The following is a 27513-nucleotide window of genomic DNA, read 5'->3' on the forward strand; positions in this document are numbered from 1 at the left end:
GTCCAGCAGATACCAGCAGGGAGGGAGCAGGAGAGAAGGAACATGTCAGGGTGCTCACAGGAGTAGCTGGGGGGAAGTTTTGCTCTTTCCAGATTCTTAAGCCAACAAAAGTGCCTTCATCATTTTCTGTCTGAAAGACAGAAAGCCCAGAAGGAGCCCAGAAGCAACAGTTCAACACAGGTGCTTCCTGCAGCCTAGTGGATAAGAGGAGCGGCCTGCAGCCATGGGACAGGGTGAGCCAAGCCAGCGCTCCGCAGGGCTTGCTGGACTGTATGCAGCCCCTGCAGCATCACCTGTTTTCATTAAAGGAAGTGGGATGGATGGTGGGCGGGGAGGTGGTGGTATAACCATGGCAGGGGAGGGGGTACTGGTGATAGTGAGCTGGCTGTGGAGCGTGGTGTGATGGTGGGTGCTGGCGGAGGCGATGGTGGGGTGGCTGTGGAGCGTGGTGTGATGGTGGGTGCTGGTGGAGGCAGAGGCGATGGTGGGGTGGCTGTGGAGCGTGGTGTGATGGTGGGTGCTGGTGGAGGCGGAGGCGATGGTGGGGTGGCTGTGGAGCATGGTGTGATGGTGGGTGCTGGCGGAGGCGATGGTGGGGTGGCTGTGGAGCGTGGTGTGATGGTGGGTGCTGGTGGAGGCAGAGGCGATGGTGGGGTGGCTGTGGAGTGTGGTGTGATGGTGGGTGCTGGTGGAGGCAGAGGCGATGGTGGGGTGGCTGTGGAGTGTGGTGTGATGGTGGGTGCTGGTGGAGGCAGAGGCGATGGTGGGGTGGCTGTGGAGCGTGGTGTGATGGTGGGTGCTGGCGGAGGCGATGGTGGGGTGGCTGTGGAGCGTGGTGTGATGGTGGGTGCTGGCGGAGGCGATGGTGGGGTGGCTGTGGAGCGTGGTGTGATGGTGGGTGCTGGTGGGGGCAGAGGCGATGGTGGGGTGGCTGTGGAGCGTGGTTTCATGGTGGGTGCTGGTGGAGGCAGAGGCGATGGTGGGGTGGCTGTGGAGCGTGGTGTGATGGTGGGTGCTGGTGGAGGCAGAGGCGATGGTGGGGTGGCTGTGGAGCGTGGTGTGATGGTGGGTGCTGGTGGAGGCGATGGTGGGGTGGCTGTGGAGCGTGGTGTGATGGTGGGTGCTGGTGGAGGCGGAGGCGATGGTGGGGTGGCTGTGGAGCATGGTGTGATGGTGGGTGCTGGTGGAGGCAGAGGCGATGGTGGGGTGGCTGTGGAGCGTGGTGTGATGGTGGGTGCTGGTGGAGGCGGAGGTGATGGTGATGTTGCTATGGGGTGGTTATGGGGTAGGATGTTGGGGTAAACTGGTCATGATAGCTGTATGATGATGGTGAGATGGTGATGGTGGTTAACATGGGTTTATATTCTTATCCCAAGGTCTTCATAGCATAAGTGTTCACAGCTTACTGATACAAATGAGAGATACCCTGTGATACAAATGAGAAACACCCTGGGTAGCATGAAGGTGTCACATCTTCTACAACAAATGGGAGAGAAGGAGAGGTGGGAGTCAGGGAATCCACCTAAAAGGGGCAGGAGGCAGACACAATGCAAGAAACCAACAGAGGTGGTCAGAGTCTCAGCGTCTTGGCAGGAATTATTATCTCCTGGCCTGAGAATTGCCTGGCTGTTTTGTGTCCAGGGAGAAGCAAGTGGGTAGGCAGAGGGAAATGGTGCAGGGGTGTGGGGACAATGGGATGCAGCTGTGGTTCTGTTTCTATAGAAACTGCCTCACTCCCCACCTTGGTCGGCCAGTCTGGCATGCGGAGGGCAACTGACCCTGAGACCAACACCTGAGAGGGAAATAAAAGAATTCTGGGTGAATTCAGTAAATCATCTCAGCCACGTCTTGTGAAAATAGGGCAGACACCAATAAATTGTCCTTTTTTTTCAGACGGAGTCTCTCTCTGTCGCCAGGCTGGAGTGCAGTGGCACAATCTTGGCTCACTGCAACCTCCGCCTCCGGGGTTCAAGTGATTCTCCTGCCTCAGCCTCCCGAGTAGCTGGGACTACAGGCGCCCGCCACCACGCCCGGCTGATTTTTTGTATTTTTAGTAGAGACGGGGTTTCACTTTATTGGCCAGGATGGTCTCAATCTCTTGACCTCGTGATCCACCCACCTCAGCCTCCCAAAGTGCTGGGATTACAGGCGTGAGCTACTGCACCCGGCCAAATCGTTCTTTTTATTCTTAGAGACCAGACAAATTAAAAACCTACTCAATCAGAAAAACACATTCAAAGATATCAGGAGATTGTTTAGTCCCAAACCAGAGGATGCCCCTGGGCACTAAATTCTTTCCAGGCAGTGGGTGGCAGAGGGCCCAGTAGCCACCAGATGAGAATCACTGAGTATGAGCTCATGGCGTGCCGCAGTGGCTGCAGCTGGCTTGTGCTGACTTGCAAGAGGCAATTGCTAAATTTTGAGGAATCCTGTGAACCAGTTCTTAAACAGAGGCATTATTAAAAATTAAACTGTATAAACTTACAAGTAAAAAATTTATATTAAAAAGAAAGATAATAAGTACTCTAAACTCATCACCTTCTACATATTTTACTCCTTTTCACCTTTATGTTCTTGAGGGTGTTTACATCTCTTGTATCTCTGTGCTGGAAAAACCACATGATGATGTGCCAGTCCGCGCCTCTTCACAGTTCTGCGCTTGCTGACATCACCTCAGTAGCTTCAAACTGGCCACAGAGGGAGTATTTTACACCACAGAACTTGGCAAATGCTGTAACTCAGTACGCCCTTTCCCCTCACCACCCCTTTCCCCCAGCCAGTCGTTAAACACATCACTGCTTGAGGGGCACATGTGCGGCAGCGCTGGGGGGTTGTGAAAGGCAGAGAGGGAGGAGGGTGGGGTACTGTGCACCTCTGAAGAGCATTCCACATGGTCTCTGTGTTAACGCAACTTCTCATGGTCTGTGGTACAAATAGGAGATGCTGGGAAAACACAAAGGTGTCATTGCCTCAAGACCCAGTGGGAGAGAAGGGGAGGTAGGAGTCAATGAATCCACCTAAAAGGGGCAGAGGCAGAGATAAACCAAGAAACCAGGCAGACCTAAAGAATGCAGAAACCTCAGGGCCCCTGCGAGGGTCTGGCGGCACAGGTGGGGGCCTGAGGCCCCTGTGATGCATCTGAGAAAATCTCCTTTAAGGCTGTCCTAATGTTCTCATCCATTCATTGACAGAGCAAACACTGATTGGCTATCTATTATTAAGTTCTGCTGGGGCAGAGGATGCAGATAGGAGAAAGCACTGTACCTCGGGGAGCTTCCCCCAGTGAAAGCGGGAGCAGAGGGCTAGGCAGGTGATGGGTATCAAATGGGATAAGTGCTGAAGAAAGTGGAGCAGAGTACTGTGGGAGCCCAGAGGACTGACCTCTTCCAGGAGGAGTCAGTGAAGGCTACAGAGGTGGGTGTCTTTGGATCTTGGAAGATGAGTAGACATCTGCCAGGTAGAGAAGAGATGGTGGGAGCCTTCCAGACAGAACCGGAATCCAAATGAATTCTGGTGACTCTTGCCATAACACATAATTACTTGGGTTCAGATACACTGAGGCTCGAGTCATATGACTTAGGATGTGACTAAGGCATTCCACCATCCAATCCAACTCAACCAGTCTGCAGAGGCAAGGCTTTTCCTGGGCCTCAGCACAAGCTTTGTGCTAAGCAGAAAGAGGAATCATTGTTGGTTTCTGAGTGCTGCTGTACTTCAATTTACAAATCCCAGCCTCCCTGTGGCTACTTTATCTATAGCCATGGCCTGACCAAACCAAGTGGAGGAGGGGGATACAGGGATGCAAGGGGCACCCAGGGACACCAGGACCAGACACAGAGAGGTTTCTTCCCCCCTCTGCACGCTTAAACATTTCTTCATATTCAACGATGTCAGTTCTTTTGCCCTAAATAGACATCATTGGCATCTTCTATCATCCCATCACTAGTGAGAGAAAAAGTAGAACATCCTTCCCCTCTACTCTTCACCTCTAAGGCAGAGAGACTGGGAAATGAGGGAAATTTGAAGTAGGGGTATCCTGAATTTGACAAGATATGTCTTGTAGTCTAAAGGACATTGCCATCAGGGTCATATCACTTCCCTGAAGTGGGTTAGACTTCATTTCATACCTGCGAGCAAAAGCCATAGTTTCTCTCTTGTGGCAGCTGAGCCAGTACAAAACACTGCAGGCTGCCTTTCAGACCAAGGAGATTCCCAATGGCCTTCTGCCATCAAAGGAACAAAAAGTGCACAATTCCTTTGCTGCAAGAAAAAAAAACCTAAAATTTTTTTCCCAGCATTGTTCCTTATCTTGGGCTTGCTGAACGTATCTTTTGACTTCTTTACTCCTTGTTTTTTTCTTCCCTCTTGTATTAGTCCATTCTCACACCGCTATAAAGACATACCTGAGATGGGGTAATTTGTGAAGAAAGTAAGTTTAACCAGCTCATGGTTCTGTGGGCTGTATAAGCTTCTGCTCCTGGGGAGGCCTCAGGAAACTTACAATCATGGCAGAAGGGGAAGCAAGCACATCTTCACATGGTCAGCGGGAGAGAGATAGAGTGAAGGAGGAGGTGCTACACACTTTTAAACAAGCAGCACTAAGGGGATGGTGCTAAACCGTTAGAAACTGCCCCCATGATCCAATCACTTCCCCCCAGGCCCCTCCTCTAACACTGGGGATTACAATTCGACCTAATATTTGGGCTGCGACGCAAAGCCAAACCATATCACCTCTGTTAAATGAGAACTGATTAATAGACTGTCATAATACTCTTGAACCACCTACGTGAAGGGTTTTTCTGGGCTGCATAGTGCTGTGAGTTTATAGTAAGACTTTAGGTCAAAAAGCCACCATGCACAGTCTCGGGTGAGTCAGTTCCACACTCAGCCTCACTCTTCTCATCTATAAAACAAGAGAATTGGACTCAGTGATCTCAAAACCAGCTCTAAAAATTAACTGATTGTGCTCTAAGAAACAATGAGTAGGGGTGAGAAAGATTTTGGGTTTTATTCATTGCTTGTGGATTGGGACCAGAAAAAGGAGGCCAACAATGAGAATAAGCATTACATTTATGAATAATAGTAACAACAACAGCAGTTTCATTTATTGGGACTTACTGTGTAGCTGACACTGTGCTAAATGTATTATACATCATCTAATCCCCACAACTATGAAAGGAGGGATGATTATTCTAAGGAAAAGGAAACTGAGGCTCAGGGTAGTTAAGTTACTTGCCTGGGATTGTGCAGCTAAAACGTAAGTGGAGCCGAGGATTTGAACCCCGGTCTCTCTGACTCCAGAGTCTCTGCTTGTACTTATATTGTCACATTTACTTAATTTCCATGACTTCTCTCTTTCCCACAACAGCCCTGGGTATCAAGAGCTGCGACTTTCAGGCAGCAAGAAACAATGAGGAGCACCACACCAAGGCCTTCAGCTCCCGGCGCCTCTTTGTGAGGAGGGGGCAGCCCTTCACCATCATCCTGCACTTTCGCACTCCAGTCCACGCATTTCTGCCTGCCCTGAAGAAGGTGGCCCTCATTGCACAAACTGGTTAGTGAGACAGGCCTAGACTCCTGGCAGCAGGTCTGGGGGTTTCTCTCCAGCAACCTGTTAGGGAATCAAGGGGCAAATGGCCCACACTGCAGCTGGGCTGTAAGAAGTCCTGCCCACCTGGCAGGGCAGTCATGAGGGTGCCATGAAATTATGTGCCTGGTAAATATTGTTTATGATGAGTTGGAAGCTGCCTAGCAGCAGCATCACCAAGGGCTTCTTTTCGGTTGCAAATATAATAGTAGATTTGTAGAAAATTCTGGATGGGGCTGGGCACAGTGGCTCACACCTGTAATCCCAGAACTTTGGGAGGCCGAGGTGGGTGGATCACCTGAGGTCAGGAGTTCAAGACCAGCCTGACCAACATGGTTAAACCCCGTTTCTACTAAAAATACAAAACATTAGCCAGGCATGGTGGCGGGTGCCTATAATCCCAGCTATTCGGGAGGCTGAGGCAGGAGAATCACTTGTACCCAGGAGGTAGAGGTTGCAATGAGCCAAGATAGTGCCACTGCACTCCAGCCTGGGCGACAAAAGCCAAACTCTGTCTCAAGAAAAAAAAAACAGAAAAGAAAATTCTGGATGGAATCGAACCCAGGCTAAATATAACATTTAATTGCCAGTGTTTATTGAATCCATACTACCTGTCAGGTGTTGGGCCAAGTACTTCACACACAATAGTTCGTTCAGTTCTCCTATGGGCCATGAAGCAGGTACTATGAAGATGCCCATTTTAGAGACTATGATGTAGGTCCGTGAGTGCCAAAAACCTGTGCTCTCCTATCACTCTTTCTTGATGGGTCTCATTTCTAGATGGGTCACTTTCATTATCCTCCAAAAACAACTTTCACCTCCTCCATCTTTGTAATACCCTGACCTTATTACTCTGAGTTGTGACCAAGAAGTCCCAATGATGGACTCGTCACTGTGTGACTGCAGGAGAGCAGCCTTCCAAGGTCTACAGGACCCGAGCCACATTCCCAGTGTCCAGTCTGGGGGACCGAAAGTCGTGGAGTGCAGCGGTGGAGGAGAGAGATGCCCAGTCCTGGACCATCTCTGTGACCACACCCGCGGATGCTGTCATTGGCCACTACTCGCTTCTGCTGCAGGTCTCAGGCAGGAAGCCACGCCTCTTAGGCCAGTTCACATTGCTCTTTAACCCCTGGAGTAGAGGTAAGTTTGGACCTGGGCTAGCCTGGGCTGCACGGGGACTCCAGACACTGGAGCTGGGGTGCAGCTCTGGCAGGGAGCACCTGTGCCAGGTACCTGCAGCAACCCTCTCTAAGGACAGTACCAACACCCAGTCTGTGCCAGGGCCTTCTACCTGGATGAACCAGCTCTCATACCAAGGGTCCTGTTTTGGTGTCGCTCCCGGGAGAAGCAGGTTGAGGCTTCCCACTGAAAGCGAAAGCTTGTCTCATCACCAGACCCTGGTGCTGGCTCAGGCTATTTTGGTCACAGGAGTTGACACTCACTGAGATGACCCTGGGAAAGCTGCCCTTCATTATAACAGTGCAGGGGTGAGAACCAGAGAGGGCCTCGGGAATGAGGTGGCCTGAAGATGGGCTTCTCTCTCTCTCCCCGCTATTCTGTCTCCAGAGTGCACTCAGGCTTTGCGGGACCTGAAGCTGATGCAATTTGGGGGACCCTCTTTAAGAAAAAGAACATACCATTTTGAATTGATAAGGCTGCCCCGCTGACCAGGGCCCCAAGCGGTCTGTGCTATTCCACAGGCCTCTGCTTCTGCTTCCCAGGAAATGTGCTGCTCCCTGTCTTTCCTCCTCTCTTCCGGCTCGTTCTGTTCTTGAAGATTTCTGGGCGCTCTCCAGACCCACCTACCCAAGTGTCTGATGGGACCCTACCATTCACCAGCCTGTGAGCGGCTTCCCTGGGGTCAGGTGACCTCCTGTGAGCCCCCCACCCCCAACCATGACCGCCTGTAGCAAAGCTCAGCCCTAGCTGTGGCTGGAGCCATGTCGTCTGGAAATGGCCATCTGACATAATACATGTCCAAATAAGACCCAAAGTAGGACCCATCTTCTCTTCCTCCCCACTCTGAAGATTGTGTCTGTCTTTGTTTTTAAATCTACCTCGCCCACCTTCATCCTTGGGATCCCTGAAGGGTTTGTTGGGAGAATGAAAGAGAATTTATCCCGGCCTTCCTGTCTGTACAACATCAAACAAGTACACAGCCCTTTTCCTCTCAAGAATTTTGCTGCCAACATGGCAAGGCAGGGCTGGGAAACTGGCAGAAACATGGGGAGGTGGAAGAGCCTTCCCAGGTTCTTAAGGCTGGCCCCATGTCTGGCCCACAGCTCCTGACTGCTTTTCTCTGTGGTACCTAAATCCCAGTGGGTTCTCTCTCCACTTCTCCTGTCCAGGGCAGGGTTCTCCCCCACTTCAGGTGGCCCCACCTGTCCTCAGCTCAGGCCCTTCTTTCCTGCTCCAAGGGCGCAGGCAGGTGGGTCAGCAGATGGGGGCTAGTATTCATCCAGATGCCCCACGTGGATGAATGTAGATGCAGGACCCCTCGGCTGGGGCAGGCCTTGTGGCTCTCCACGACTGCCGCTTCCCTCCAAAGCTGAGGCTTTGGTGTACCCCCAGACCACCCTGAGTCTGCTTCCAGAGCCAGGCCCTGGCAACAACCGTAAAGACCCGGCAAAGACAGTCTAGGACAGTGCTTGGCTCAGGGCGCCCACACTCTTGACTCCAGTGCCAGGAGTCCTGCCTTTGTGCTCAGTTTGTAGGGACCTGCCTAGGGAGGGCCTCTCTACCTGAGTATGGGCGGAGGTCTCTGTCTGGGCAGGGGACAGTCATTGGCTCCGCTCATCCGGGAGGTGACTGGGAAATTTTCAGATTCCCTGGCATCTCAGCGTCATCTTGGCATGCTTGGAGATGGGGATTCAAAAGGAGAGTTTTACATCGTTTTACATCCTATGATAAAAGTTGGAGCCCTGCTCATCAGCCAGGCACTTTATAAAGGGGGCTACATACGCCCAAGCAGAGAGGAGGAGGCTGGCGCTGCCTGTGCTCTCATAAGCTACTTCCTAGAGCCCTGCAGATCCTGGGGCCAAACACCTGAGTTTGAAGTAATGTCAAAAAAAAAAAACCACAAAAACCAAAAAACAGTGACGCCTAGCTGACTTCAGAGAGTACTCAGGACGGAAGGCAGGAGTGGAGGGCTACTTGGGCATAGGGTTCTGTGATTTTAGACCCCAGATTTTTCAGGGCTTCTTGATTTCTGTTGCCTTATCCTTCTGTTGCCCTGAAGACCCTCATCCCCAGATGGACCCCTGGAGGGCTCCAGAGACGTTAGCCCAGCAGCTCCTCTGGATGGTTTGGAAATCCTTTTCTCTCTAGTCCCCAGGAACTAGTCTAACCCCTGTCCACTTCACCTCGGCCATTGGGTCGGAGTGATTAGCTCTCAGCAAGCAGGGCAGTTGCCCTCCTGCTTCTAGCTTCCCAGAGTGGGTGATGGCCCCCTTAAAAGTCGCCCACCCTCCTCATGATGGCTAGCCCAACCCTAGGACGAGGAAAGCAGGAGGGGCACTGGGAAGAGACTGAGGGAGCCCTAGACTCACTTGGACACCTCCAGGGCAGAAATCCAACATTCTGACTTCCACTTCTCAACCCCACTGGTCCTTCCCACCCTCCAACCCTGTCTTGCCAAATGTTCCTCTTCCTTCTGCTCACATCCATCAGCCTATGCTTAATTGTCTTTTTTCTGAAACACCTGGTTTTTCGTCACAAATTGAACTTATGGGAAAGACCTACAAGCCACTTGGAAGCTCCCTGGCCTGTTGCCAATTTATCCAGGGACGATAGTGTTCTGGCTGTGAACAACCAGGATTTTCTTTTTTCTTTCTTTTTTTTTTTTTTTTTTTTGAGACGGAGTTTTGCTCTTGTTGCCCAGGCTGGAGTGCAATGGCACGATCTCAGCTCACCACAACCTCCGCCTCCCAGGTTCAAGAGATTCTCCTGCCTCAGCCTCCCGAGTAGCTGGGATTACAGGCGTGCACTGTGACACATGGCTCATTTTTTGTATTTTCAATAGAGACAGGGTTTCACCACATTGGTCAGGCTGGTCTTGAACTCCTGACCTCAGGTGATCCACCTGCCTCAGCCTCCCAAAGTGCTGGGATTAGAGGCGTGAGCCACCATGCTTGGCTGATTTTCATTTGTTTTAAGAGAAAGTCTCTCACTCTGTCACCCAGGCTGGAGTGCAGTGGCACCATCATAGCTCACTGCAACCTCAAACTCCTGGGCTCAAGTTTCCTCCTACCTCAGCCTCCTAAATAGCTAGGACTACAAATGCGCACCACCACACCTGGCTGTTTTTATTTTTTGTAGAGACAGGGTCTTGCTGTGTTGCCCAGGCTGGTCTGAAACTCCTGGTCTCAAACTGTCCTCCTGCTTTGGCCTCCCAAAGGGCTGGGATTATAGGTGTGAGCCACTGCACCTGGCCAGCCAAGCTTTTTAAGGTTGTTCTTGTCTTCCTGGCTGACCATAAGGGCCACACGCTGATTGACCCAGGGACTCTGTGGGGGTCACTGCCCCAGTGGGGGCAGTGAAAGAGGGACTTCCTCCTCAGTCTTCATTAGGCCCAGAGCTGACAGGGTGGCCTGCAGCCAAGCCTAATCTCGGCAGGGAGGACAGAGGCCTGGATGTGGAGGGTGGACCTGGCACCCCACAGGCCCTCATCCCTACCCACCTCTCGCCAGAGGATGCCGTGTTCCTGAAGAATGAGGCTCAGCGCACAGAGTACTTGTTGAACCAGAATGGTCTCATCTACCTGGGCACAGCTGACTGCATCCAGGCAGAGCCCTGGGACTTTGGCCAGGTACTAGGGCCCTCTAGGGGAGGAGTGTGTGGAGTGACTGTCCCATAACCTTGCATGTTCAGGCTAGACAGAGCTGGTAGGTCCAAAAAGCGCTGGTCATGAGACCATTTATTTAGCCCGTTTCAGCCTTGTGGTGCCCCGCCCCCCTTCCTCTGGGCCACATCAGAACATCCTCCGGAGCTACCAGAATTCTTTTCCTTAAAGCTGTGGCAAATCAAGCCTCAGTTACATCCCCACTGTCTTTGAGATAAAGACCAAATCCCTCTAGGCCAACCTCCACGGCCCTTCCAGCCAGGCACCTGCTCTGCTTTCCCCATGAACCACCCCACGTTCCAACTGCTCACCATCCTCAGACCAACAAGCTGAATGTTCCCTCCGCCAGGAAGGGCTCCCCACCCTTATCTCCTGGCAAGCTCCCACCCATCTCTCAAGACCTTCTCGAAGCCTCCCCCAACCCCCGAAGGCAGAGGGAACCTCTCCACGGTGCTGCTCTGTGCCTGCATCTCTACAAGAGCCCTGGCCATGCTGCTGTGCTCTGTAATCTAAGGGGCTGCGCTGTGGGTCCATCTCCAGTCCTAAACCGTGGGCTCCTCAGGAACAGGGGGAGTATCCTCCACTCCAGGTTCAGGGCTGGTAGGGGCAGTCGGGGTTCACTAAATGGAAACGGAATGCAATGCAACAAAATGAAATAGTACAGCACGGGTCCCCGAGAGCTCACACCCTACCGGGAGTCAGACAATAGAATAGGCAAAGGACTAGATGCCTGGGAAAAGGAACCTGGGTCACATTGAGAGGTAGGGGGAGGGAGCCAGAGCTCCTCAGAGAGATGAGGCAAGGGAGGCAGGTGTGGAGTGCGGGTCTGGGAGAAGGATGAGATAATGAGGCTGTCCTGCGGGATGAGTGCCTGACCTGAGGACCCTTCATCATGGCCCTGTGTGGTCCTTAACAGTTCGAGGGGGATGTCATCGACCTCAGCCTGCGCTTGCTGAGCGAGGACAAGCAGGTAGAGAAGTGGAGCCAGCCAGTGCACGTGGCCCGTGTGTTGGGTGCCTTGGTAAGTGAGAGGCTGGGGAACGACAATAGGGCGGGGGTGAGACAAGAGCCCTCTGAGAGACCTGCCCCACCACCGTGGCCTCAGAAACCCCCAAATCACAAATGGCCCCCTCCTCCCAGGGTGTGGGGACAGTTCCGACAGAAGGGTCTGAGGAGGAGAAGAAGACAGGCAATAGCATCCACAGGGGGGAGAAAAGCAAAGAAATGTGTCCTCCCTCAGGACGCAAGCCCGCAGAAGACTAAGCCTCCTTTCCCGCCCCACACCCAGTCCCATCCTGGAGCTTAGGTCCACGGGAAGGAGCCGGTAGGGCCCATCGTACCCAGTGCTTGCTGCTGCAGTGATCAAAGTGACTTCTTTTACATTTCTAAATTGTTCATAAGAATATGCAGACCATGATGGTAACTTGGTGCTTTCCTTTGTCCCTAAAAATCCTCTCAGAGGAGTCCAGTGTTCACCATTCCCTCTTTGCCACCGAAGTCCCCTCTGAAAAGGTGGTGAGGGCCCAGGCCGGACTGTGAGTTGAAAGAAGCTTGGGATAAGTGGCCTCCAGGACCCAGGTGCAAACCACCTCAAACGAGGGTGGAGGACTAAAGGTGAAACCAGCCCCCAGCCAGAGGACTTGTTAAGAAGGGTGGTCCTGGGCTCCAGCCCTAGGGCTATGGCCCAGGGGCCTAGGATGGAGCCCAGGAGCATGCAGGTTTAACCAGTACCAGGTGGCTCTGATGCTGGGGATCTGTTCACCACGGTTGGAGTACTGCGATGAGCCCTCCTTACCCATGCCCTGGAAGCTGTCCTGCCCGAGGGACTCATACTGACATCCACACATTTCCCCAAACAGCTGCATTATCTCAAGGAGAAGAGGGTCCTGCCCACCCCGCAGACCCAGACCACCCAGGAAGGGGCCTTGCTGAACAAGCGCCGGGGCAGCGTGCCCATCCTGCGGCAGTGGCTCACCGGCCGAGGCCGACCTGTGTATGATGGCCAGGCCTGGGTGTCGGCCGCTGTTGCTTGCACAGGTTGGTCCCCTTGTCTCCTGTACAGAGTGCCCTGCCTCTTGGGTTGTCCCCTGGCCTCCCATGTGGGAGGGACATCTCCAAAAGCAGGTGCTGCCTCCCTGCGGCCACATTTCCCCGTCCCACCACACAGAAGTAGTTGCCCCAGACAGCTCCTCCCACCAGCTTCTGCTGCTTTTCCCCCTCAAGAAATTTGGGCTCATTTGCAAACTCCGTTCCCAAATTCACTTAATTCCCTAACCCTACCCCAGCAGAGCAGCTCCACCCACTGTGTTCTATGCTCCGTTGCCCTCTCCCCTGCTATATACCCTGCGTGTGGTGGAAGCTGTGCCTTACTGATCAGCCTTCATGCATCTGTTCTTGGCTGCCACTTCTAGGCTCCACACTCCTCTTCTTTCCAGGTTTTCAGTGCCCAGAGGAGACACTGAAAATCCTAGCCTCCCACACACCCCTAGCCCGGTCTCTAGAGCGCCCCCTGACACTCCACCCCTCTTCTCACAGTGCTGCGATGCCTGGGAATCCCTGCCCGTGTGGTGACCACGTTTGCCTCAGCACAGGGCACCGGCGGGCGTCTGCTCGTAGATGAGTACTATAATGAGGAGGGACTTCAGAACGGAGAAGGCCAGAGAGGCAGAATCTGGTGAGAAGCCTGAGGGAGATGAGGTTCCAGTCCAGGAAGGGCTCCAACCCTGCATGGCACACCTCTGCAGGAACCCCACCCCCTGCGTGGCCCTGGCATGGACAGTAGGCTTTCAAGGACTCTTAGAGGCTGCGCTGATGGTCAGTGGTGGTGTGCACGCCCCTTCGTGGGAGTGCCACAGCCACTTTGACACAGTGACCTCCCATCCCACTGGAACAACAACAACTCTGCCAGGCTGCGTTTCCAGAACCTCTTCAGCACTCCTTTTCCTTCCCACTTGAATTTTTCTCTTTGCTACATTCAGGATCTTCCAGACTTCCACAGAGTGCTGGATGACACGGCCTGCCTTGCCCCAGGGTTATGATGGATGGCAGATTCTGCACTCAAGTGCTCCTAATGGAGGTGGAGGTAAAGCCTAGGGGTGGGTCCAGGACCACGCAGGGCTGCACAGAGCTGAAGAAATCCCCCGGAGAGGACTCGGGAGCAGCAGGCAGTCCCAAAGGGGTCTGCATCCTCGAAAACAGTAGAAGCACAAGGCATGACAGCAGCCAGCAGAAAGCTGACCTGATGCCAGTGGGCTCATGGGAGTAGAGGTGCCTGCCATCCTGGCTACAAGGCTGTAGGGAGATGAGGCACTTTAGAGCCGCGGGTGAGGGAGTTGGGTCACAGTGAAGGGCAGAGGATCTTAAGATGGCAAGTGACTGTGCTAGGCCAGGGGCTTGCAGCAGGGGGTTCTGAAGTTCTGGACATGGATGAAGAGGGTATCCGGATAGGCTCAAGCCCAGGAAGCTTCAGGACCCACAGAAAGATAGCTCTTCCTCACCCAGGAACAGAAATGGCACAGAGCCTGGCACCTAGTAAGTGCTCAAGAAAAGTGGCCCTATTCCTGTCATATCCATGGTAAAACTGGCTTGAGAGCTCCTCACTCTAAGTGTGGCTCTCTGAGCTTCTGCCTGTTCCTGAGAGGGCTCCTGCCAGGGGCCATGACCAAAAAGTTTTATCACTAAATAGTTGATGACTAAATAGTTTCACCTCTGTGACTCTCTCAGAAACCCTGCCTAGTGCTCACCTCTGACGCTGGTCCTTGGGGACAGAAAATAGGCTAGAGGATGGGGACTGAGGTGATGCAGTTCTGAACTGAGCAGAGGTCTAGGCACGGCTCCCATACTCACCAACCTTTTTCTCCCTCAGTCCTGGGGTTCTGTGATCTCGTGCCAGTCAGAGCAGTCAAGGAGGGGACGCTGAGGCTGACCCCAGCAGTGTCAGACCTTTTTGCTGCCATAAATGCCTCATGTGTGGTCTGGAAGTGCTGTGAGGATGGGAAACTGGAGTTGACTGACTCCAACACAAAGTACGTTGGCAACAACATCAGCACCAAGGGTGTGGGCAGTGACCGCTGTGAGGACATCACTCAGAACTACAAGTATCCTGAAGGTATGGGCCAGGGAAGGGCCCAGGCTTCTCGGTACCTGAAATAGCAAGCGAGGGAAAGGGATGGGCCTGGCAGATGCAGTCGGGAAGAGCCTTGTCCTTTCCCCATCATATAAAACAGGGTTTCTCAACCCCATTTGACACCATTGACATTTGGGCGCAGATATGTCTTTGTTGTAGGGACTGTGCACCCTAGGACATTTGGCGGCATTCCTGACCCTCAGAGGAAGTCTAAATTCTTTCACACAGGAAGATTCCGTTCCCTGCAAAACTGTCCTCAGAGACAGTGTTGACTTGTCCCCAACCTTCCTCTCTCATCGTTCAAGGGGCGAATTCATAGCACTTGAAAAAGAACTTGGTCCTTGAGTGCTTTGGAAGAGACACACTGTATCGGTGGTGGATCTGCCTGACACAGACATTTTTGGGCTAAATACGGCCTTAGAGGCTTGCAGAGCTCTCATGACTTTGGCATTTGAGCAGAAGTGGGTAAATGGTTTTGATTCCCAGGGTTTTATGAGAAGCGTGTATACCACCTGGGTAAAAGGTCAGCTTTGTTTCTTCCCTTTTCCAGGGTCTCTTCAGGAAAAAGAGGTGCTGGAGAGAGTTGAGAAAGAGAAAATGGAACATGGGAAAGACAACGGCATCCGTCCTCCCACTCTCCAGACTGCCAATCCTCTGTACCTGCTCTTGAAAGCACCCAGCTCCCTACCCCTGAGAGGGGATACCCAGATCTCAGTGACGCTGGTTAACCACAGTGAGCAGGAGATGGCAGTGCTGCTGGCAATCGGGGTCCAGGCTGTGCACTACAACGGTGTCCTTGCTGCCGAGCTCTGGAGGAAGAAGCTGCACCTCATGCTCAGTGCCAACCTGGGTAACGCTCTATGCCCCCACCAGACACCCCCCAACACACACAGCCCCTGCCTTGGGAAGGCAGTAGCCACAGGGCACCCCCTGCAGTCTCTAGAGATGGCTTTGAGCCCCTGCTGCTCACTCTCGTGTTCTCTCTCATTCACTCATTCAACACATATTTACTGGGCCCGAAGCAGGAAAAAAACATGATGCCAACTGCAGTCAGGTAAGTAAACAGACCCTTCGCAGCAGTGTGAGAAGTGTTTGCTGAGTTTAACAGAGTGGAATGGCAGGAGAGCACCTCCCCCCAGGCTGGAGTAAGCTGCCCCCAAATAAATTGTACTGCATTGAATCTGGAAGGATGAGTAGGAGAGTAATGGCCAGAAAAGTAAGTCACAGCATTCCAGACGGAAGGAGTAACATGTGCAAAGGGCCCTGTTCATCTCTGAGGTTCTTATTTACTTGGTCTGAAATGGGGTCCAGGCATTGTTTTTTTCTTGTTTTTTGTTTTAAACACCCTGTGTTATTCTACGGTTAAGATTCCCTGAACTAGAACAATTGCTTTTAAATTTTGCTGCACATTAGAATCACCTGGGGAAGTGTGACGCTCAGCCTGTATCTCAGGCCAATTAAATCACAAATTCCATGGTGGGCTGGACGCAGTGGTTCATGCCTGTAATCCCAGCACTTTGGGAGGCCAAGGCGGGTGGATCACCTGAGGTCAGGAGTTCAAGACCAGCCTGGGCAACATGGTAAAACCCCAACTCTACTAAAAATACAAAAATTAGCCGGGCTTGGTGTCACACGCCTGTAATCCCAGCTACTGGGGAGACTGAGGCAGGAGAATCGCTTGAACCCAGGAGGCGGAGGTTGCAGTGAGCCAAGATCGTGCCACTGCACTCCAGCCTGGGTGACACAGTGACACTCCATCTCAAAAAGGAAAAAAAAAAAAAAAAAAAAAAGAAACTCCATGGTGGAACACATCAGAATTTTTAAAAACTCAAGTAACTCCCATGTGCAGACAAGTGTGAGAATCAGTTGACAAGAGCTTGTCTACAGCATTGCAACAGCCTTGTAACCGGTCACCTCACCTCCAGTCTCTGTATCACTCTTCCCTTTCCAAGCATGGGAGGAGAGGAGTCGGGGGAGTGGTGTGAGAGCTGGACAGGGCCCAGGTGACACAGCGTCTTGTCTCTCTTGCTAAGGACTTTGAGTTTTGTTCTCCGGGTAATGGAAAACTGGTGGAAGTTTCAACCAGGGTAGTCAATGGAATCAGAAATTCGTTTTAACAAGAAAGAACTTTTGGCAGAATGGAATGGAAAGGGTCATATAAGAAAAGTGCTTCTTAACCTTAGCTGCACATTGTGTCATCTGGGGAACTTATTTTGTGGGCAGGGTAGGGGGCACCCTTCTGAGCCAGAGTAGGCTCAGAGTCTCTGATCATCTGGAAACTTTCAGAACTGCTGATGTCTTGGCCTCACCGCCAGAGTCTGATATAACTGATTGGGGTGGGCCTGGCATCGGGGTTGTTTTGTAAAGCTCCCCACTTGATTCTAATGTGCATCCAGAGTCTTGAGAAGCACGGGATTGAAGATGAGAAGGTTTTGTAATCATCAAGTCAAGAAATGAAGGCCAAACTAAGCTAGCAGCACTTAGAGTTAAAATGTATTACGGAGTTGGGATAGACGGGGCTTGCGAATGTGTGAGTGTATATATGTGTGTGGTGGGTGCTTCTGGTTTGGGTGAGTCACTAGAATAGGAAAAATGGGGAAGAGCAGGTTTGGGGAGAAAAAGGATGAATTTGGTTGTGGCACATTGTGTCTGAAAGCCCGTGACACATGCATGTGCAGCTGACCAGTGGGCAGCAGGAAACCTTGGTAAGATAAAGTTCTGGGCTGGAGCTCAGATGTGGAAACCCCAGCACAGGGGGGCCAACAAAGAGTCAGGGCATAGATGAGCTCACAGCAGTGGGGAAGAGGACAGTGAGATGAGAAGGTGAGGAGGGAACCCGGCGGCAGCAGCAGCATTTAGGGGGCGGTCAGGGGAAGAGCAGGGTAAGGGAGGCCAAACAGTCAAAGAGAGAAAGGAGGCACCCAGCAAGATCAGCAGAAAGGGCACGAGGTGTCAAGGCTGAAGAGCACTATTAAGAGAGTGGGCTTGCAGAGAAGTTTCCTGGGCGTTAAGCCGATTGAGTTGGGAAAGTGAGACAAACCGTCTCGTCCTCCTTGGAGGCAGGACAGAAAAAGGAGAGGCTGCGGAGTGGTCAGCCAGGGACACTGGACAGAGGGAGAGAGCTGAACCCACTTCTATGCTGAGGAAAATACGCAGGCAAGAGGGAAAGAATGAGCCTCAGGAGAGACGGGTTAAAATTGATAACGCTCTGCCTGGGGATATGAGACAACTAGAATCACTGTAGCTCACATTTATCAGGCACTTACTGTTTGCCCAAAATGATATTAAGTGCTTAATGTGCATCATCTTGTTAGGCTTCACCACAACGTTCTGAGGCAAGAACCATCGCTATCCCCACTTCACAGATGAGGAGATGAGACACAGAGAGGCTCGATAATTTACTCAGGTTACACAGCTAGTGTGATGGGGTCAGGAGGGGGCACAGATTTAGAAAGCAGAGGATTCACTTGGGCGGGGGGGATACCTCATCCCCTAAGCAGTGGTGACAGTAGGAGTCGATATTTCTTCTGTAGGGTGACAGAGCAAGACCCTGTCTCTAACACAAAACAAAACAAAAACCCTACAAACAACACAAACCATCCCACTAGGAAGGCATTATTAGACAAGGACACTGAGGCTCAAAGAGCTTAACTCGTTTCACTTCACGGGGACCCTTCCCCAACCCCACTGAGGTGGTCTGCCAAGAGCGTTGTTGAGGGTGGTGATGGGGATGAGGGTGAGGAGTGAGGTCTTGAGTGAGTTCCAAGCATACAATTGTTGGGGAAAATGGGGCATCTTTCTGGTCTCAGTGAGGCCCTGAGTCCTTTGCATTGTGTGTGTAACTATGGCTGTTTCTGGGGTACACACACCTGTTGGCACTGACTCCCCTGTCATGTGTTTCAGAACAGACAATAACCATTGGCCTGTTCTTCTCCAATTTTGAGCGAAACCCACCCGAGAACACCTTCCTTAGACTCACCGCCATGGCAACACACTCTCAGTCCAGCCTTAGCTGCTTTGCTCAGGAAGACATTGCCATTTGTAGACCGCATCTTGCCATCAAGGTAGGCACCAGTCCTCCCCTGAGTTGCCCTCATCTGCCACCACTCAGGTCCCCATTTCAGAAGGAATCCAAGCCCCTTCAGAGCAGATGACTGTGCTGCAGGATTACCAGAAAATGCTACATTTAAGAGCTCCTTCCCTTGAAAGACATAGTTTCTTACATATCCTATTAAGGTGTAAATCTTCCAACTTCTTTAGTTAGTTAAGTAAAGGTTTCTAAAATTGGGGCCTTCCCAGTTGCTGCCTCCTACCTACAGGGATCATAATAGCCTATGTTTCTTTAGCACTCCACACACATGCCAGAGGGTTTTCACCTCCTCTCTCTCTCTCTCTCTTCTCTATTCTTTCCCTTTCTTTCTTTCTTTCTCTTTCTTTCTTTCTTTCTTTCTTTCTTTCTTTCTTTCTTTCTTTCTTTCTTTCTTTCTTTCTTTCTTTCTTTCTTTCTCTTTCTTTCTTTCTTTCTCTTTCTTTCTTTCTTTCTTTCTTTCTTTCTTTCTTTCTTTCTTTTCTTTCTTTCTTTCTTTCTTTCTTTCTTTCTTTCTTTCTTTCTTTCTTTCTTTCTTTCTTTCTTTCTTTCTTCTTTCTCTCTCTCTCTCTCTCCTTTTCTTTTCTTCTCTTTTCTTTCTTTCTTTCCCCTGTGAGGTAGAACTGTTCCCATTATTCAGATGAAAAAAACTGAGCCCTAGAGAGCAACATGCCCAAGATTATAAAAACAGAATGTTCTAGAGGCTTATCGCTCTTGGTCCAGCCCTCTTTCCATGTGTCTACCCTGGCCAAAATGAATGAGATCTGATCCCTGCCCTCTAGCAGGTTATAGTTTAGTTAGGGAGACACAACATTTGGTCTTCCAGGTAAGTGCTTTAATAGATGCACAAAGTTGCTATGGAATAAGTGAAGCAAAGGGGATTAATTCCAGCTGATGGGTTCGGGGATGACATTATGAAAGGGATGACATTATGAAAGAGATGACATCTATGCTGGGCCTTGAAAAATGGGTACCCTTTCAGTACAGAGGTAGGGGAAGGCCACTGAAGACAGAAGAAGACAACAAAGAGGTGCAATGGAAGGTAGCCTGAGGGGTGTGCTGGGGATGGGACAGTCCCTGACGGGGCTGGGATGTCACTTAGTCATGGGAAGAACAGGTGAGATGGGAGAGGGGGGGTTGGGGGCACACCGTGAAGAATGTTGAATACAATGTAAACTGAATTCCGAAGACGGTGGAAAACCCTCCAAGGGGTCTGCCTAGAGGAGAGGCAACGTCAGAAATCATCAGTGATGGACCAAGGGTGGGAATAAACGCAGGAGGAGCAGGTAGAGCGGCAGAAAATGTCAGCTGTGAAGCTTTGGTCAGCTCGGCAGAGATGAGGAAACTTACTGAGGAGGGTACAGGGGTGCATGGGAGGAGAGAGTGACTGCGGCTGTGCCCTTGGCATCCACACCAGGTATTGCCTCTTCCCACAGATGCCAGAGAAAGCAGAGCAGTATCAACCCCTCACAGCCTCAGTCAGCATCCAGAACTCCATAGATGCCCCCATGGAGGACTGTGTGATCTCCATCCTGGGAAGGGGGCTCATTCACAGAGAGAGGAGGTACAGGTAAGCAAAGACAGGCTTCTAATCCTCCTGAAATGTCTCAATGGGTCAGAAAGGTGGGGCCCAAGAGAGAGACTCTCTCTTTGCCATGTCCATGCAGACAGCAGATACCCCAGAAACTGAACTAAAGGATTAGGGCTACCAAGTGGCTTCCCTCATCTTGGGACTACCATATCTGCAAGAGGATGGGAGTGAGGCAGGCTGTGTGGGCCCCCTGGGCACCCACCTGCCCTGGCTGCTGCCCTGATCCTGCAGGGAGAGCCTGGGTGTTGCTGTGAATGTAGGCGAGGGCATTAGGGCTAGGTATTGGAGAGTAATGAAGGGAGGCCAGGCTATCTCTCATTGTGGTCAGAGGGCTACATTCTGGTAGTCACCACCACAATACACAATTTTGTTTAATTTATTCCCTTTTATTCCCATTTTCACCACCACCCTTCATATCCTTTAATTCGTATATGTAAAATGTGTACTGTTGCTTTCATGAGCCTGTATTTTTAACTTTATATATAAATTTATATTTAATTGCTTTTCTTTTCACTCGGAACTATGTTCTTAAGATTTATGCCCATACGTCTTCTGCTACAAAATACTTCATCATGTACACCCACCACTTTCTACCACTCCACTCCACAGAGTTGGGCACCCAGAGTGCCTCCAACTCTCTGACACTGCAAATAATGTTGCAGTGAATATCCTCACACAAGTCTCCTTATATACTTGTTTGAAAATTTGGTGGAGTCTGGGGATCTATATACCCAGGAATAGAATTGCTGGGTCACAGGATATGATGTGGTTTGACCAGGTACTGTCAGATTTGCAGAATGGCTGCAGGAGTCTCCACTCCCTCCAGCAGTACATGAGAGTTTCTATATTCCTACCTCTCCTTCATTCCTGGCAATACCCAGCTATTAACATTTTCTTCCAGTCTAATAAAAATGAAGTAATATCTTACTATTATTTTAATTGCAACTCTTCATATGTTTGTTAGCCTTTTATGTCTTCTCCTCGGTAAGTAGTTTGTCTTTATTTTACCCACTTTTCCTTTGGTGTTTCTGCACTTCCTTCTTATTGATTTGTAGAAGTTTCCTGTAGAGTCCAGGTATTAGTCCCTTGTTGGTTTTAGATGTTGCAAATATCTTCTTTCATTATGTCTACTGCATCCTTAGTTGAATAGACAGTATAAAGTTCAAGATACCTACTCTACCATCGCTGAGGTCCCTAGCAGGTGTTTGGGTTACTGAGCCACTGCCTCAGCCTCATGAAACTTAATGAGTCATTCTTGCCAAGAAATCGAGAGGAGGGACTGTCAACATTTAACCAGACTTTTGTGATCTCCCAAATCGGTTGTGGGGCAAAGCTCCCCAAAGGAAGTCTGTCACCAAAAGAAGGTTTATAGGCAGGTCAGGAGGTCGCTGACAAGGCTCCAAACACCACCTGCTGACATACTGACACCCTCTCCATAAGCCTGCTACACCCACTGTGCTTAACAATAAGCAAGGGTTCCAAAGCTATAGCTCTTTGTATTAGTTTGTTTTCACGCTGCTAATAAAGACATACCCGAGACTGGGAAGAAAATGAGGTTTAATTGGACTTACAGTTCCAAATGGCTGGGGAGGCCTCAGAATCATGGCGGGAGGCGAAAGGCACTTCTAACAGGGTGGTGGCAAGAGAAAATGACGAAGAAGCAAAAGAGGAAACCCATGAGAAACCTATCGGCTCTCATGAGACTTACTCACTATCACGAGAATAACATGGGAAAGACCAGCCCCTGTAATTCAATTACCTTCCCCTGGGTCCCTCCTCTGAGGAATGGGTGATAGAACTCAAGTTGAGATTTGGGTGGGGGCACAGCAAAATCATATCATTCCACCCCTGGCCCCTCCAAATCTCATGTCCTCACATTTCAAAACCAATCATGCCTTCCCAACAGTTCCCCAAAGTCTTAACTCATTTCAGCATTAATCCAAAAGTCCACAATCCAAAGTCTCACTTGAGACAAGGCAAGTCCCTTCTGCCTATGAGCCTGGAAAATCAAAAGCAAGCTAGTTACTTCCTAGATACAATGGGGGTACAGGTATTGGGTAAATACAGCCATTCCAAATGGAGGAATTGACCAAAACAAAGGAGTTACACGACCCATGCAAGTCCAAAATCCAGCAGGGCAGTCAAATTTTAAGGCTCCAAAATGATCTCCTTTGACCCCAGGTCTCCTATCCAGGTCACATTGATGCAAGAGGTGGGTTCCCATGGTCTTGGGCAGCTCTGCCCCTGTGGCTTTGCAGGGCACAGCATCCCTCCCAGTTGCTCTCATGCGCTGGCGTTGAGTGTCTGTGGTTTTTCCAGGCACACAGTGCAAGTTGTCAGTGGATCTACCATTCTGGGGTCTGGAGGATGGTGGTCCTCTTCTCACAGCTCAACTTGGCAGTGCCCCAGTAGGGACTCTGTGTGGGGGCTCTGACCCCACATTTCTCTTCTGCACTGCCCTAGCAGAGATTCTCCATGAGGGCCCCACCCTTGCAGCAAACTTTTGCCTGGGCCCCCAGCAATTTCCATAGATAATCTGAAATCTAGACGGAGGTTCCCAAACCTGTTCTTGACTTCTGTGCACCCACAGGCTCAACACAGCTTCCATGTGGAAGCTGCCAAGGCTTGGGGCTTCCACCCTCTGAAGCCACAGTCCAAGTTGTATGTTGGCCCCTTTCAGCCACAGCTGGAGTGGCTGGGACACAGGGCACCAAGTCCTTAGGCTGCATACAGCACAGGAACCCAGGGCCTGGCCGACTAAACCACTTTTTCCTCCTGGGCCTCTGGGCCTGTGATGGGAGGGGCTGCCATGAAGTTCTCTGACATGGCCTGGAGACATTTCCCCCTTGATCTTCAGGATTAACATTAGGCTCCTTACTACTTATGCAAATTTCTGCAGCCAGCTTGAATTTTTCCCCAGAAAATGGGTTTTTCTTTTCTATTGCATAGTCAGGCTGCACATTTTCCAAACTTTTATGCTCTGCTTCCCTTATAAAACTGAATGCCTTTAACAGCACCCAAGTCACCTCTTGAATGCTTTGCTGATTAGATATTTCTTCCACCAGATACCCTAAATCATCTTTCTCAAGTTCAAAGTTCCAAAAATCTCTAGGGCAGGGGCAAAATGCCACCAGTCTCTTTGCTAAAACATAACAAGAGTCACCTTTGCTCCAGTTCCCAACAAGTTCCTCATCTCCATCTGAGACCACCTCATCCTGGATTTTATTGTCCATATTGCTATCAGCATTTTGGGCAAAGCCATGCAACAAGTCTCTAGGAAGTTTCAAGCTTTCCCACATTTTCATCTTCTTCTGAGCCCTTCAAGCTGCTCCAATCTCTGCCTGTTACCCAGTTCCAAAGTCACTTCCACATTTTCAGGTATCTTTTCAGCCATGCCCCAATCTACTCATGCCAATTTACTGTATTAAGTTTGTTTTCATGCTGCTGATAAAGACATACCTGAGACTGGGAAGAAAAAGAGGTTTAATTGGACTTACAGTTCCATATGGCTGGGGAGGCTTCAGAATCATGGCAGGAGGTAAAAGGCACTTCTAACAGAGTGGTGGCAAGAGAAAATGAGAAAAAAGCAAAAGCAGAAACCCCTGATAAGTCCACCAGATCTCATGAGACTTATTCACTATCACGAGAATAGCATGAGAAAGACCAGCCCCCATGATTCAATCACCTCCCCCTGGGTCCCTTCCACAACTCATGGGAATTCTGGGAGATAGAATCCAAGTTGAGATTTGGGTGGGGACACAGCCAAACCATATCATTCTTCCAAACAAACTCCAGTATGATTACCAGGAACTGAACCAGAAGGAAGTCACAGATGACAGAAGGAACAACAGATGTAGCTTGGAAGCCCTTAGGATGTATCTCTTCTCAACCATGCAGTTGCTTAGCATTGGGCGGTTCCTGTCTTCTATTCCTTTATAAACACTTCCGTTTTAATAGCAAGGTACTTAGATGTTTATTTCTGCATGATCCACCTCTTCAAGCAAGGAAGGATCAAAGTCACTGGGACCAGCAGAGCAATGAACCTGGGACAGAACTAGCACCTGCCTTTTCCTTTATTTCAGATTTGGTTCAGTGCAGCCTGAAAACACCATGTGTACCAAGTTCCAGTTCACGCCGACACATGTGGGGCTCCAGAGGCTCACTGTGGAAATGGACTGCAACATGTTCCAGAACCTAACCAACTATAAAAATGTCACCGTGGTAGCCCCTGAACTTTCAGCCTAAATTTCCAGCTCTATCACCACTCTCCTGCCAACCCTTGCTCTACAATCTAAACCAAACATGTGCTAGGAAGAGAAACTTTGCGTCTCAGTGTTTGTGTTGCTATAAAGGAATACCTGAGGCTGGGTAGTTTAAAAGCAAAGAGGTGTATTTGGCTCACAGCTCTGCAGGCTGTACAAGAAACAGTGAGGGCTTCAGGATGCTTCTACTCATGCAGGAAGGTGAAGGGAGCCAACGTGAGCAGAGATCACAGGGCAAGAATGGGTGGCGGGGGGTAGGTGCCAGGTGCCAGCCTCATTTTAACAGCCAGCTCTGGGGTGGGGGAGGGACGTATAGAGCAAGAACTCACTCATTACCCCAAGGACGCAACCAATCCATCCATGAGGGATCCAAACACCTCTCATTAGGCCCCACCTCCAACACTGGTGATCAAATTTCAACATGAGGTTCGCAGGGTTGAATATCCAAACTACATCACTTTATCAGAAAAATGAATAGTCGTTCGGGATAAGCAGAAGAGTGACCAAGAACAAAACCAGATTCCCAGAAATCAATAGACAAGATGTTTATTTCTGTTACCTCAGCTAAGGCAGCCATGAAGACCAGCTGTCTTACAATAGACACTACTGGGCTGAAATGACAAAAAGAAGCCTTTGAAAAGGTGCTCAGTTACCTTTAAAGAGTACATTCAGATTGTTCAGGTTCAGGTTTTTCGCAACCATTTTACTGCTCATTAATACATTCGTAACTTAGGGGTAAGGGAAAGGATCTAACACTTAAATCATTCTTATATTTCTGATGAAGTGGGATATTATCCCAAAATGGAATTTTTAGGTAATCTCAAAATTACATTGATCAAGCTGGGCTCGGTGGCTCACACCTGTAATCCCAGCACTTTGGGAGGCTGACGTGGGCAGATCACCTGAGGTCAGGAGTTCGAGACCAGCCTGGCCAACATGGTGAAATCCCATCTCTACTAAAAACACAAAAATTAGCTGGGCATGGTGGTGTGCATCTGTAGTTCCAGCTACTTGGGAGGCTGAAGCCAGAGAATCGCTTGAGAACCTGGGAGGCGGAGGTTGCAGTGAGCTGAGATTGTGCCACTGCACTCCAGCTTAGGGGACAGAGTGAGACTCCATCTCAAAAAAAAAAAAAAAATTTACATTGATCAGTGCTTTCCCTGATCGTTATCCTTAAAGATCCAAACATGACTGAACGAAGTTATACAATATAGGACCTGAAAGAAAAATTCAGCTACAGATAGGTCTTTTTTTTTTTTGAGACAGAGTCTTGCTCTGTCACCCAGGCTGGAGTGCAGTGGCGCGATCTCAGCTCACTGCAAGCTCCGCTTCCTGGGTTTACGCCATTCTCCTGCCTCAGCCTCCCGAGTAGCTGGGACTACAGGCACCCACCACCTCGCCTGGCTAGTTTTTTGTGTTTTTTAGTAGAGATGGGGTTTCACCGTGTTAGCCAGGATGGTCTCGATCTTCTGACCTCGTGATCCGCCCATCTCAGCCTCCCAAAGTGCTGGGATTACAGGCTTGAGCCACCGCGCCCGGCCCTTGGTCTTTATATTAGAGTTCTATATTCATTAAGTATCCCACAATTAAAGTCTGATGTTAATAACATGAATTTGGTCCAGCAGAGAAATATAAAAGTATATAAAACATAGGCTCTATATGAAAGGATAAAAGAACTAGTCTCCTGTTGTACAAAGTTATTTTGTTTATGTTATTTTGTTGCCTTGGCACTCTATCAGTTTGATTCTAGTTCCTTCCCTTTATGACACTTGTTAACAGTACAAAATGGCACTTCAAAACAGTCAATTAAAACTCATTTGGCTTAAAGAATTTCAACCCCAAGTATACATTAGTCACTCAAAGAATGACTGCTGTTGCTGATTATACCTAAAGAGGGCAGAAAGGCATATGTGATGAATTACACCTACAGAAGGAAGATGATGGGCATGAGAGGTGCCGGAGACCTGTAGGACATGCATAAGGCCCTATTCAGCTCACCAGAATATACATCATTACAGGTTTACGCTGCTTTCCAATATGCAGTCTTCTAGACCGATGCAAAAGTACAATTAAGTGGTGATGGTTTTGCAAAAGGATGAACTGAAAAGGCCCTTAAAATTACACAAAATCTCTAATACACTAAAAAATTTTAATTTATAAAAATTTGGTATTTACATTTGGGGACACACATAACAGAGGACAACACAAGTATGTATAAAGAAAATAGATCTGTTCAATAAGGTGGGCAAACGTAACAAATGGGCTCAATGCCAATATATTTGTGAGACAGGGAGTAATCTGGGATAATATTCAGAAGGACTTGCTGATAATAATATGTAACATGGTGAAATACTAAGATGAATTTTGGAGTAATCTTTTATAAATAAAGTGTTTTGTTCTAAATATACTTCTGATCAGAATCAGATTTTTAAACCTACAAACCCAAATGAAAGCAATGTTCTAGTCTCAATCCACTGTATTTCTGGTAAAAAGACACTTTTGAAGGGCACTCGTTTAATCACTGGCAAGGTAGCATTTTATTGAGACCATCAACATCTTTACAATGAAAACAACACACTTTACTGTAAAAAGAGAATAAGGCAGCTTTCCTAGGAATCTCTGAGAAATGACTCAAGAATGAGAAATCATGCAATTATTTTTCATATATAGCACAGAAAAATATATTATATGCATATGGTTTATAAATAGGTGCCAACCTGGCCTAACCAACAATCTTTGGTAATAGTTTCTCTTGCTAAATATAGACAGGCACTCACTTTCAATCCAGCAAGCATTCTAGCTCCATTTTAAAAGCAGACATCAGAGCCTGACCATGATGGTGAGAGGGGGAGAAGAGAGTACAAATGAGCCTGAAAAGTCATAATTCAAGTTCACTCTGAGTGAGCTCCTTGATTCTATTCATGCAATGATCAATGGCATTAATAAGTAAAGGGATCCAACTATCTTCCGGCTGAGGGGTCACATGACTTGCTCTGAGAATAAAATAGGAAAGAAACAAG

At 49.6% G+C, this 27513-nt stretch overlaps 2 protein-coding genes across 4 annotated transcripts in view; one reads left to right on the forward strand and one right to left on the reverse strand.

The window, feature by feature from the left end:
- LOC105491485 (erythrocyte membrane protein band 4.2) lies at nucleotides 1-26896 on the forward strand. Of its 2 annotated transcripts, XM_011757977.2 has the most exons (13): nucleotides 1-233; nucleotides 5369-5554; nucleotides 6494-6727; nucleotides 10276-10394; nucleotides 11344-11448; nucleotides 12287-12464; nucleotides 12963-13101; nucleotides 13406-13509; nucleotides 14293-14535; nucleotides 15104-15403; nucleotides 18457-18617; nucleotides 20077-20210; nucleotides 24314-26896. In XM_011757977.2, the coding sequence occupies exons 1-13, from the start codon at nucleotides 224-226 to the stop codon at nucleotides 24474-24476; spliced, it is 2076 nt and encodes a 691-aa protein (XP_011756279.2). In that variant the 5' UTR covers nucleotides 1-223; the 3' UTR covers nucleotides 24477-26896. The 2 variants fall into 2 exon arrangements, with proteins under 2 accessions (XP_011756279.2, XP_011756281.2); XM_011757979.3 differs by lacking the exon at nucleotides 6494-6727.
- The window catches only part of LOC105491510 (cyclin D1 binding protein 1), a 12541-nt gene continuing 10051 nt past the window's right edge, over nucleotides 25024-27513 (reverse strand). For both annotated transcript variants that reach the window (XM_011758023.2, XM_071067014.1), the window contains one exon: nucleotides 25024-27486. In XM_011758023.2, coding sequence (XP_011756325.2) covers nucleotides 27372-27486 — 115 coding nt within the window. In that variant the 3' untranslated portion in view covers nucleotides 25024-27371. The remainder of the gene's footprint in view (nucleotides 27487-27513) is intronic.

Source organism: Macaca nemestrina, chromosome 7 (assembly GCF_043159975.1).
Source record: "Macaca nemestrina isolate mMacNem1 chromosome 7, mMacNem.hap1, whole genome shotgun sequence".
In the NCBI taxonomy this organism is placed as follows: Eukaryota; Metazoa; Chordata; class Mammalia; order Primates; family Cercopithecidae; genus Macaca; species Macaca nemestrina.

Excerpts from the sequence above, each read along its gene's own strand:
- LOC105491485 (XM_011757977.2), top strand. Across the intron at positions 5,555-6,493 it reads GGCCCTCATTGCACAAACTG|GAGAGCAGCCTTCCAAGGTC; the intron begins GTTAGTGAGACA and ends GTGTGACTGCAG. Across the intron at positions 18,618-20,076 it reads GACCGCATCTTGCCATCAAG|ATGCCAGAGAAAGCAGAGCA; the intron begins GTAGGCACCAGT and ends CTCTTCCCACAG.